General features: G+C 33.1%; 1 protein-coding gene across 1 annotated transcript in view; it reads left to right on the plus strand.

Annotated features, from left to right (window-relative positions):
• RpL13A (ribosomal protein L13A) overlaps nt 1-12,545 on the plus strand; it is a 48,075-nt gene that overhangs the window by 16,709 nt on the left and 18,821 nt on the right. Inside the window, exon 4 of the mRNA XM_089254782.1 lies at nt 7,802-8,049. Within this exon, the coding sequence (XP_089110908.1) occupies nt 7,802-8,049 (248 nt within the window). The remainder of the gene's footprint in view (nt 1-7,801; nt 8,050-12,545) is intronic.

The raw sequence follows: 12,545 nt of genomic DNA on the forward strand, positions 1-12,545 counted from the left end.
TAGGAAAACAGTCGTACTGCTTTTCATATTGATGAATCGACGGCGTGTCGCGCTGGGTAATTCACGTTGCGCGCGGCATAGAAAACCTGCTAGTAAAACCCGGCTTTTAAAAGTGACAGCCCGAGCCACGTCTGGTTTTACAGGAGGGGGAGGGGAGGACAGGCCGCTATAGCTGAACCCACTTTTTTTAACCTTCAGAAAATAACTTTTGGGTATCTTTATGTTAGGGGTCATTCAAGTATTATGTCAGCATGGATGGGGGATTTTTCGATTTGCTGACTTGATGACGCGGAGGGGGGGGGGTTGGATGATTCTTACGTCATCAACCACCCTTTATAAAAAATATGAAATATTCTTAATGGCATCTTACTCGGTGCACGAAAAACGAGTAAAACTTTTCACTAGTTTGTGGGCACCTGAACTAACATTCTCCCTATTGAGTCCCCTACAGAGCCACTCTAGTGATCTTCAAATACTTAGCGGATCCAAATGCTCTGGAGCTGTGCCACGCGTCATATAAGTGATCCGTGATTATGCTGCAGATCACTTAAGTAGTCTGGGAATGTGCCGCGGATAACTTGAGTGATGTAGAACCGCACTGGTGGCAGGACCAATGCTCTAAAACTTTGTCACATGTCACTCAAGGGATCGCTTAATGTGCCACAGATCGCTTAAATGGTCTGGTGTTGTGCCACGAGTCACTTAAGCGATCTGTAAATGTGTCACTTGGTTCGTTGTTACAAAAATAGATTTATGGACAGGCCACATTTGGTCCGCACAGGCCGAATGTTTACCGCGGGTCAAGGCTTACCAAGGGCTTAAAGAAGTAGGGTCACAATGAATTTTTTGAGCAATTTTGGGTTCTTAGCCTTCAAATAGCATTGAAATTAACAAAGATTATAATAACATTTAAAGATATTTTGTTTCGAAATTGTAAAAAATATTTTTACAATTCTTTTAAAAAAATTTTTTTGGATTAAAAAAATAAATTTTTGATCATCTGGGGGGAAGCGCCCAATTCAGATTCCACCAATAAGCGTTAGGAGGAAGGAGGCAGAGTGCTGACAGGGGGAGGGCGAGAGTTTCCCTGACTTTTTCTGACAAGAGGGGCGAGTCAAAAATTGCTGAAAATTTGCTGACGTAATACTTGAACAGCCCCTTATTTTAAAGCATACATGTGCTCAACACATGGCCGAAATGTGGCCTGCCTCAAGTGGCTCGTGGCAAATTCTTACTTCAATTGAGCGGCCCGTGGCACATTCCCAGATTGTTTGAGTGAGTGATTTCTGGGGGAGGGCTTTCTTTCTTTCAAACAAAGCACAACTCAGGTCTATTACCATCTATGGGCAATTTACTATCTAGGAAGTTGTGCTGGAAGTGTGTGTGTGTGCCTAGAGTTGCTGCAAATATAAATAATTTTGTAAGAAAAATCTTTGTCGGCTGTGGTTTTTATTTTGAATAATTGGAGGGGGAATGAATATCACTTTTAGAATTTTTATAATTTATGTGATGCTGTTATGAGTTATATTTTTGACTAATACTTGAAGGTACTTGTCGTCACCAAAGTGACGACAGAAAGCATGTATGTGGATTGATTATTTTATGAATTCTTATGATGCTGGGGGTGAACTATCTCTGCAGTCCTTAGTAACTACTAGTCCTAATGAACTACCGGTCGGAGGACTGCAGCTAAGGACCGCTTCAACTACTAGTAGTTAAGAGGTACTATGAACTACCAGTCCTTAAGGTCACGTGACGTGAAACAGTAGTTAGAGGGAGAGAAAATTTTTGGTTTCGAGAGTAACAGATCGCTAACCAATCGGGATGCCGTTTGAAGCCTACAACTACTACTAATTATTTAACAATCGTTTTTCCGCAGTGGGTGGTGGTAGCGATTTCATGTTTACAACTGATTGTAAACAAACTTTTTTTTCCGAGGGATTCGCCACACATTTTCGTCACCCGTGCTTTGCAATTTTTTTTACTCTAACATCGCCAGCTAGTTTAATTATTTTGTAAACGTATGAGACGTTGCATTTTTCATCTTGCGACTTTTTTTAGAATAAGATTCGGTATTTTTCTTGTCCGAGCTCATGGATCCCACTTTTGGATACTTGAAAAAGCGAGTATCTGGGACCCCAGCGGCATATAAGCGGGTCGCATACTGATGAAATCAAAATTTGAAAAAAAGAAAATTCTTACAACAAAATGCAAAACTTTAAATTAAGGTTACCGGCACTAGTTGAGCCTACGGTCGTAGTGTGCCTTTCCGGGCAGACTTTCCTTTTTTTTTTTTTTTGGGGGGGGGGGGGCTCTCCTTGAAAGGGTTATTATGCAAAATAATTGTAGATTTTTGGGCCCCCAATTCGCCTCGGGGGCCCTACTTGAGGCCCCAGCTGAATACTATTTTTAATATTGAGTGCCACTTTTTTTTAAGACCAATTTGTTAAAAATGATTTTTTATTATCCATTTTTATTCTTTTTTAAATTCATTGAAACAATGAATTGCAAATTATTTTTGGAGCAACTAAAATATTAAATTATTGATAATTTATAATTAAAAGAAGTAGCTGCCTTACTGCGTATTGTAGTTCTATATTTTAAACTATAGGTTTCTCCTCAGTATTAAAAAATATCAGAACACGATTTTCTATGAATGAGCACTTACCTGTTAATGGAAGTGAATACTTCAATATTTAAAATATATATACGTCTATATTAAAAGATCTTTCATCAATTTATCTGTTTCATATTTAGCTTCCAACAAATAATTTCACCTGATAACTTTCATTTTGACAATATATTTCATTTGAGTTGATTAGAAGATGAATGATTGATTGAAATTGATTAATAGAAACATGAATTAAATAACAACTTGCACATATGATTTGTCATACAAAAACATTTTATTTCAAACATATGTTCATAGAGAGTTATCATAATCACAATTTATTGGTTGTACTTTTCTTAGAAATCGCATCTTTCAAGAATATAATTTTTTAAGATTCATAAATTTTCATCTGCATCTTCAAATGTTGATTTACCTGAAATTAAAAAGAGGAAGAAAAAAAACACTTTTATTATGCTTATCAATATTTAAATGTACTGTATATTTTATTTCAAATTATAACACAGTCTGTAGTTGTATAAGTAGAGAGAATTCGTGCACAATAGCACTTAGTCGACATTGTGTCGACTCGCCACCATTTTATCACAGTAGGATCCAAAATGTATAAACTGTGTTTTGCAAGGGAGGCCTGGCGTTCCACATAGATGCACATGTTCATGTCTAGATGTATTTACCTAGGGCTTGGCAAATCTTAAGAGCCAACATTGTAAAAAAAAAATTCATACTGACACCTAAAATTTTCTATGCAGATCATAAAATATTTGGAGTTTATGTCTGAATCTTCCAACATGTCAAGATCATCACTAAGTGCTGAAAAAGTTGAATATAATTTTTTTTTACTTCGGATTATTTCTTCTAAAAATATGCTCGGCTTCCAAAAAATTTGGCCCGCGCCTTTTTCAATTTTTCGAGCCATGTTTCTACCCTAAAATTTTGGTCAGACAGATGAAGTGCAAAAACCTATTGGCACGCAGCTTACTATATATTTTCACTCTACTCTTTCAGCTTTGCTCTAAAACACATCCTTAGCAACCTCTTGTGGATCGGGGAACCCCTATTTAAATTAACATAGAAATTTTGCAGTGTTGTATGGTCTCACTAGTTAAAAAGTATGATATTATTTGTCGTCAAGTATATTGTTTTAATATTTCCATTCACAAAATTTGCTCATCAGTAAATATAACACGTTTTTCAAAGAATTAATATTGCTTTTCAGTTAGTAAAGCTTCTAAAAGTTTTTTTTTAATGTCCTCCCTCTCATTTATATAGCCAAGACAAGTTTTTCAACAGTACATGTTTTTACTTGCACTGGTCAAATTTTGAGTGGTATAGGTAGCCATTAAGAAATTGTCTATCTTAATTTTCTCAATTCAATTATGTCAAAAACAGTTGTTCTTTCAATAGTATCTGAAAAAATTATTATAAAGATAATTACTCATAGCGAGATATTTCTCGAGAGAAACCAATAAGGTATGGACTAAAAACAATGCCACCTTTCCCCCTTGCTTATTTTGTTTTTGCACATATAAAATGTGTCGTTGAAATTACAATAATTTCAGAGGGAAGTATGTTTCTGTTGAGTTTTATATTGAGAAATATTCAAGTGATTGTACAGTTTACAATTTTTATGAATTTTCTCAACTTAAAATTGAATGTGTATAAAATAGGTTATTTTAATCATGGTGCAACATAAATAAGACACTGAAATACAACATTTCTTAATAAACATGTGAATTTATGTAATACAGCCTCTCCGAAACGCTATTATGATTATGATCTGATACAACGTCAAAATTCTGTGGGTGGGATGGTGGTGTTAAATCGGGTTCGACTGTATTTGTTCCACTAGGGTTGTTGATACAAATGAAATCAGTGAAAATGATGATTGTTAAAATTTATGTCATTAAATCATGCATGGAAATATTTCATTTTACATGAAAATAATAATGGAAACTGTTGCTTAAAGTCAAATACAAAGAATTAAAATTACCTTTGTTTGCTCTGGGAGAATTGTGTGGTAACCTTGAAAACCTTCACATAACTTCGTAGCTACCTACAGCCAAGTTCCTGGGAAACAAAATTTTTCGGAGTTAGAAAAGTCTCACAAATGTATATACACTAATATATATATAATCTCTCAGCTGTTTACTAACAACATTGTTAAAAAATAAATGCTTGTTAAAAGTTTCACTTCCATAACATCTCAAAATGTTATATTTTAAAGTTCTTAAATATTCGACGTGGAAATTTGTTTTCTGTGTTTACCCATACACACAAAATCAAAAACAATTTTTGGCAAAAAATTAAATTTGAACACACACAGCAAGGCCATAACCCAAATACTGAAGTAGTAATACGTTTCAAACACTAATCTGCTTCCTCTAGTTATAATGTATATACCTCAATAAAAACTGTGCCTGAAATTCCAACTTTGTTTTTTAGTCCCATTGTACGAATTTCATTTTTCATATCAACAAAACAATATAATGATTCCTTATTACATATTCCTCATCTCAGAGCGAGTTAGAGTGCAATTTTTCAGGAAGTGGCACATGATTTTTTTTCTTTAAAATTTAACTTCCACTAAGTATTACAATATTGTTCATTTGAACAGTTCAAAATATCAAATCTATCCTTTAGTGCACGAGTTTTACAAAAATTAATATTTAACATTACTGCCAATTTTTACCATGCTTTATTTCAATTTCACCATTACTCATCACAAAAAAGTAATTAAATTTTTTGTCATTTAGGTGCTATAATTTATTATCAATGAATTGTAGCTTATTAGTTACTTTGTGCATTGAAGGGAGGTTGATCTAAAACACAAATTTTCAATTTCCTTATTTATAGGCGATTATTATTAATTAAAATTATTCAATTTCCTTATTTATAGGCGATTATTCATAGCATAGTCATCCACGCACAATTTTTATTGTGCCAACAATATTCAAATTATTTATTTACACACATGCTCAATTTATTTAGACATAATTTTTCATTGAAAAAAATTAATACGGCAAAAAACATAGAATGTAAAATTTCAATCTGATATTATCGTAATTGTAGATTTATGTTTCATTTGCCATGTAAATATTTTCAATACAATCCAAAGTATACATGGGCTATTTGATATTTTTCAGCATTATCCACTGCCCTATTGATTGCGTGACATTATGTCCATTTATATTTTTAAATAACGCATTTACCGAGCAAAAAAATATTAAGAAAATTTCTAAACACTCTTCTTATATAGTTCGATAGCAATAAAATAATTCTTACTTCAGTAATGAACATGCTAGCACTTCGTCGTGGCTTCGATCGCCGATGTCAACATCTAGTTTTGCAGGATATAATGATGAATCACTTCAATTTTTATGACATCGAAGACATAATCTAAGTTTTATCTGTCATTATTATCGTAAAAAATTGTTTAATTCGAAAAAAAAAAACCAGCATATTTCATCGCTAAATATCACAGCGAGAACTCGCGGCCAGAGACGAAATTTCCTCTTTTCCAAGATGGCCGCCGTGAACTACTTTTCTTGCTGCTTTAGGACTGGTGCTAGGCAGTCCTTAGCAGCGGTCCTAAGTAACTACTAAAAAAAAGTCCTTAGCTTAGAGATAGTATCGAAAAGTCGAACTACTGGCCAGCTAAGGACTTTTCGGCACTCAACTACTTTTTTTCCGCTAAGGACCGCAGAGATAGTTCACCCCCTGGGTAACAAATCAAAACTTGTAATGTTTGAACCATTTCTACATCTATATTTTTGAGAAGAGGGAAAGTTTGTTTGCAAATTAAAAATAAATTTGCATATGTGCCCCGCCCCTTTTTTTGCTGTAAAACTTGTAAGTTATGAAGTTTGCCATGACTCCTTAAAAACTGCTTGAAACTCCTTAAAAAGTCCTTAAAAACTCTTTACTTTTCATTTTGAAAATTTTGTATGAACCCTGTATTAGGTTGAGAAATTGTTTAAGTAAATAAGGTATTTTTTTTATATTTTTCTCGTTTTTTGCATTTTGCTTTTAAATTTAATAATTCCTTTAAATTCTGTGAGAAGCTAGTTTTTTTTTTCATGGAAACCCTTATTATATTCTGCTCACACTTTTTTTGCTATATCAGGATGAATAAGATTTTGGTGTTCAAGCAGCAGAAATTCTTGCTGCTTAGGTTTTTAGTATGCATTTTGCTTAATTTGAAACGTCTAATAATTTTTATTCATCATTTCAGTAATGCATGTTTTAGTAGTGACATAAGATAATTCAGAAAAAAATTAAATGGATTTTAATTTGTGAAAGAAATTTATTTATTTGTTTCAACCATTTTTGGCAAAACTTTCGGCATTTCACAGAAAAATTACTCCTTATATTGCAGATATAGTTCGTTTTTAGTTCTGCTCCGTTTTCAAAATTTCTGTTCCAAAAATGAAATTAGCTGTTCCGAAATAGATGAGGGGCGCTTTCACCCCTGTACATATTTCAACATTTCAAATTTCATTCCCAAAGTTTTGGAGATATGCAAATAATATTTCACAGTTAATAAGGATGGTAAACGCAACAAATAAAAATCATTCAAATCTGAAATTGTTCCATTTTGGCATTTTACCGGGTGATTTGAAATGGAATGACCCATACTTCATTTGATCATATTATCAACCTAATGCCCGGGCTGCTGTATTCCCCTTAATCAGCCACGTTCTGCAAAACTGAGGGAGACCAGCACGTTGTCAAAGTTAACTAAATGAAAATCTGGAATCTGCAAATCTAAGGTGCCGGGTCCCTCTATTGACTGAAATGGTTAATATGTGGTTATTTATTTGGAGTCGGAGCAAGACAAAATTTTTGGAACTCATATAAACGTATCTATTAACATGGGGGGGGGGGGTCATGTTATGTTCCAGAAAAGTTGAAATATTTTTTAACCTGCTTATCTGGGAAAAGGAAATTTTGTTTAGCTTTTCAAAAAATATTTTGGTATCTAGATTTTATTTTGTGATTTGTCAACCCCCCTGATAAAAATATAAATAATTTTGAAATTCATTTTATAAAAATGTTTGTTTCAAACACGTATGCTAATATTAAGCAATTCAGCCACCTCATCAATATAGAATTAAAAATCTTTTTTAAATTGTATATGTATTTTGATGAATTTGTATTTGAATTTTTTTTCAGTGAAATACTTGTCCTTTCTACGGAAACGTTGCAATGTGAATCCAGCTAGAGGTCCTTTTCATTTCCGTGCTCCCAGTAAGATACTAATGAGGACTGTAAGAGGAATGTTGCCACACAAAACGAAGCGTGGTGGGAATGCACTGGATCGTCTCAGAGCATATGAAGGCATCCCACCACCATTTGATAAGAAGAAAAGGATGATTGTTCCCTCTGCACTTCGTGTCCTTAAGTTACATCCCAGGAGGAAGGTCAGAATTCAAATAATTTCATTTCTGAAAAAAGATTTTTCACCTTTTCCTTAGTTTCACTTTTACATTCAGTCATTGTACTAGTTGAGACGTGTTGATTTTTTTTAGAGCAAAAAGTGCAAACATAATGTTTGATTTAAAAAAAAAAACCTAGTTGAAACAAAATGTTAACCTAATACCTTATACCTAATTTGTAAGTTTGTTGTATCGTACTGGTTGGTCATCAAGGCAGCTATAGATCCGATTGGTTTAGAGTGCTTTTGAATGTAGTGCTAGGCATTCTTATTTGTGTGTAATTTGATTAACAATATTTTTTTGTCAATTGGAGCCATCTTAACAGACCTGTTGAATTTTGCTTGTAAAAGCTGGTACTTCCAGCAGTTATTTTATTTCACATTGTCTATTCTTACCTTAAAACATAGCTGCCAAGTTTCCCAGATTTTCCTGGAGGCTCCTGAATTTCTACTCTATCTCCAGGACTCACAAAAAATTCTAATCTCCCGAATTTTGCCCGTGATTGTAAAAAATCCCTACGTTGGGGGAAAAATTATTCCCAAGAATTTATCCAGAAAAAAAACTTTTACTTTGTAAGCGTTGTGTCGCCATTTTGTCAAATCACAAAAAATATTTCATTTTTGGGGAGAAAACAAAATTAGCCAATCAGCAAGCGTCAATCTGGCGTTTTGAAATCCAAAATTAGCCTGATTGCATGTTCTTTATACGTGTGTCCTGTTTCGGGCAGGGTTGTAAAAAACCCGGGTTTTTTTGGGCAAAATGGGGAAAATTGAATTTTCTTTTTCCACAACTTCAAAATGTATGTACAACAGGGTGGATTGAAAAAAAAAAAAAGAAGTTTCATTTTCAAATTTTTATAGTGCGGAAAAGTTGCCTCTTTTAATAAGAAGAAAAACAACATAAAAAATTATAAGATCAGTTGATATCTTCCGGTCGCGCATAGTACTTGAAGATTATGAAAATTGACAAAACTGAACATTTTTCTTAATTTTTTTAATATTACTTAAAATTTTATGATCGACATGCAAAAGTTTGTTATGCTTATTTTATGGTTTGATAAAGTAAAATAAATTGAAACATCATTGATATTTCAATTTTTATCGGTCGCGCAATGTGTTCGAAAAACTGGAATTGACTAAATTTTTGCAAGTTTCATTGTTCAAAAGTTAACTTTAAACATGAACACTTGGAAAAGAAACAATAGAAGAAACTAAACCAGTAAATCCTAGTCAATTTTGGTAACTATAATGTAAAGTACATACACTCTCCTACTTTGGATGGTTGATTGGATAGAGTGTAGGTGAAACTCAATGTGCAGCCACCTCTTCATGGTAAATTCTGGGTCATTTTGTTCTGACAAAGCATGAAAAGAGCTGTACAATGAAACTTCAAAAATTTGGTCAATTCCAGTTTTTCGAACACATTGTGCGACCGATAAACATTGCAATATCAATTATGTTTTAATTTATTTTACTTTATTGAACCATAAAATAAGCATAAGAAACTTTTGCACATCGATCATCAAATTTTAAGTAATATTAAAAAAATTTAAGAAAAATGTTCAATTTTCATAAACTTCAAGTACGATGCATGACTGGAAGATGCCAATCGATTTTAAATTTTTTTACGTCATTTTTCTTTTTATTAAAGGAGGCTACTTTTCCGCACTATAGCGATTTGCAAATGAAATATTTTTTTTCGACCCACCCTAATGCACATCCTTTGTGTGTACATGTCTTATATTATGTCTAAGTATACATTTTTGGTGAATGTTAAACTATGTATTTGATCAATAAAATTAACCATGATTATAAGTAAGGGAATAATTGTTCACACACAAACACACCCATTTCTGTGTAATTATATCTGAACCTTCAGTTGTATGCGAACTGCAGCAAGAAAATTGTTCGTGGTAAAATAAATGAATTTGGAGATAATGAAAATTCTGAGAAATCAGAAGGGTGCCTGAATTTTTTTTTTCTCCAAATTTTTCAGACCCCGCAGAATTTTTTTTTTTTATAATTGAACCCAAACTTTCAGGAGCTCTTTTTCTTAAATTCCTCACTGTTAAAGAATATCCCTACTTCATTAAATTAAATTCTGAAATATTTTTAAAGGAGCAGTGATAATTAAAAAATGATCTGGCTAAGAGGAGGAGATAAGTCATTCTGAGGATTCATTACTCTGGAGGTTCCACTTGTCCAAATTAGCCATTTTTGGGAACTTAAAACCACAGGATAACTTGAATTATCATTAAACATAAATGTCTAACATTATTATATATTAATTTCACTTTATACAAGAAACCTGTCATGTATAGCAACAGACCTACAGAATGCCTTCATCTGGCTGACGATTTTAACAGGCAAATTTTCTGGGTCGGGCAGCATCTTGAAAAATCAAGCTAAGGCTTATTTTCTGCTTAGGTGTTATTTTCACATAAGAAAAACTATACTTTTTGTTCTGTTTCAATTGAAGATGTTCGTTGTCAATGTTCAATTCAAGAATCTCAGTTATTTTCTTTTCATTATAAGATAATGTTATTTTTGTCTCTTGATATTTCAGTCATCAAAGTCTGATGTACCTGTATAAAACTTATAAAAAAAGTATTGCAAAAGCATGTAAATATTTTTTGAATGAAAATTCAGTTTACATACATTGGTTCGCTTCTTCACAGATGCTTCAATTTATTTGTACAAAGATTTGTGTGTGTGGAAAATTGTGTATTATAAATAAATTTCTGTAGGTATGCTTATCACTAGAGCCCGGATTATATGCACTAAAAAAGTGGCAAAATATGCTCTAAAAATGTAAAAATATGCACTTAAAAATGTAAAAATATGCACTTAAAAATGCAAAAATATGCACTTAAAAATGCAAAAATAAGCACTTAAAAATGCAAAAATAAGCACTTAAAATTTAAAATGTGCACTGAAAATTCCAAAATATGCATTAAACACCCCAGAATATGCATTAGAAATCTTGAAAAAGTCAAAAATTCCAAAATATGCATTAAACACCCCAGAATATGCATTAGAAATCTTGAAAAGTCAAAAATTCCGAAATATGTATAAAAAAATGGAAAATGTGCATTAACCTTTTAACGGCCAATGTTCCCAATTGGGAACATACTTTTGATTAATTCAAAAAAAATATTTCTCTTTAACGAAAATAGCTGATTTTTTTCCCCTGAACATATAAGGTTCTGAACTTAATTTAGAAAAGACAAAAGTTATTCGATTCAGCTCTTATCATATCAATTTATTATTCTAAAATCACCCATTTTCAAGGGAAATTATCTGTAAGTTTATGTTTTAATTATTAAAATAGTTTTTGTAAACATACATGCATCTCAATTTTTTTTTAATTGTAGAATATTGCCAAGAATGATAAGAAATGCTCAATGAGAGAGAAAAAAAATTTGTTTGAATTCCAGGGAACTTTTCCTACGATTGTTCCCAATTGGGAACATTGGCCACTACTGACTATTCTAAAGTGCAATGCAGAGGAGTGGCATTCCGAAAAACAATTTATTGCTTTTTCCCTCTCTCTGGTGTGTCTCAAAAGGAAGGAAAAGAATCAAATTTCACATTCCGATGTTTACATGCAGCACCTCCTTTTTTCTGTGACTGACCTTGCTTCCTCTCTCCCCCCCCCCCCCAACTTCCCTCTTTGTTTAGAGTGATTCTGTAGGTATGTTGGTCTTTCAGTTCTCAGTTGATATCTGGTCTTGCGACTTTCTACACCTCTTTTTACCATCTTTTTTGTTATACTAGAGCTTATTTGACTGAGTTTGAGAGATTCTGATATATCACATCTCTCTGATGAAGAATTCGAAATGTGCCAGCTACTGCCTGATGAAAATGAGCGGGCTACAGATGAGGAAGATATCGATGACAACATGCTTGGCCGGTCGTTCCTGCAGATGTTTGTGGATATCTGTGTTTTAAGATCACCACGTAGTTCATTTGTGGGTGAATTTGTAGATCCTATCAACATGCCTTCTACATCAAAATTGCCTTTCAAAGATCAGATAATTACCCAGTCAAAAACTAAGAAAACATCATTTGTCAAGTGCCAAAAGACTAAAATTCATGCTACCAAAGTGGAAAAAAAGTACTGCATTCGACAAAAATATAAGTGAACCTACTGAAGCAATCAGTCATAAGTTTGCTGAGCTAAGTGCAAGCCGACTCGATTAATATTTTTTTCAAATTTTTACCGCAAGAGTACCTCAGTTACTTGGCTGAGATGACAAATATTTATGTCGCACAACATGGATCGAATTTGAAAATTGAGTGGAAAAAAATCGCAAAGTTTTTTGGATTTGTTTTGCTAAGTGGGTATCACAGAATACCAAGTGAAAATGATTACTGGGGTACTTTCAGTAGACACAGCAGTACCGATCGTCCCCACTGTTATGCCGAGAAATAACTTTAGAGACATAAAAAATAACTTCCATTTGATGGATAACTCTTTCT

This window comes from Pholcus phalangioides, unplaced genomic scaffold (genome assembly GCF_987345545.1).
Source record: "Pholcus phalangioides strain wild (caught in Gottingen) unplaced genomic scaffold, Ppha-v1.0 ptg000042l_1, whole genome shotgun sequence".
Taxonomy (NCBI): domain Eukaryota; kingdom Metazoa; phylum Arthropoda; class Arachnida; order Araneae; family Pholcidae; genus Pholcus; species Pholcus phalangioides.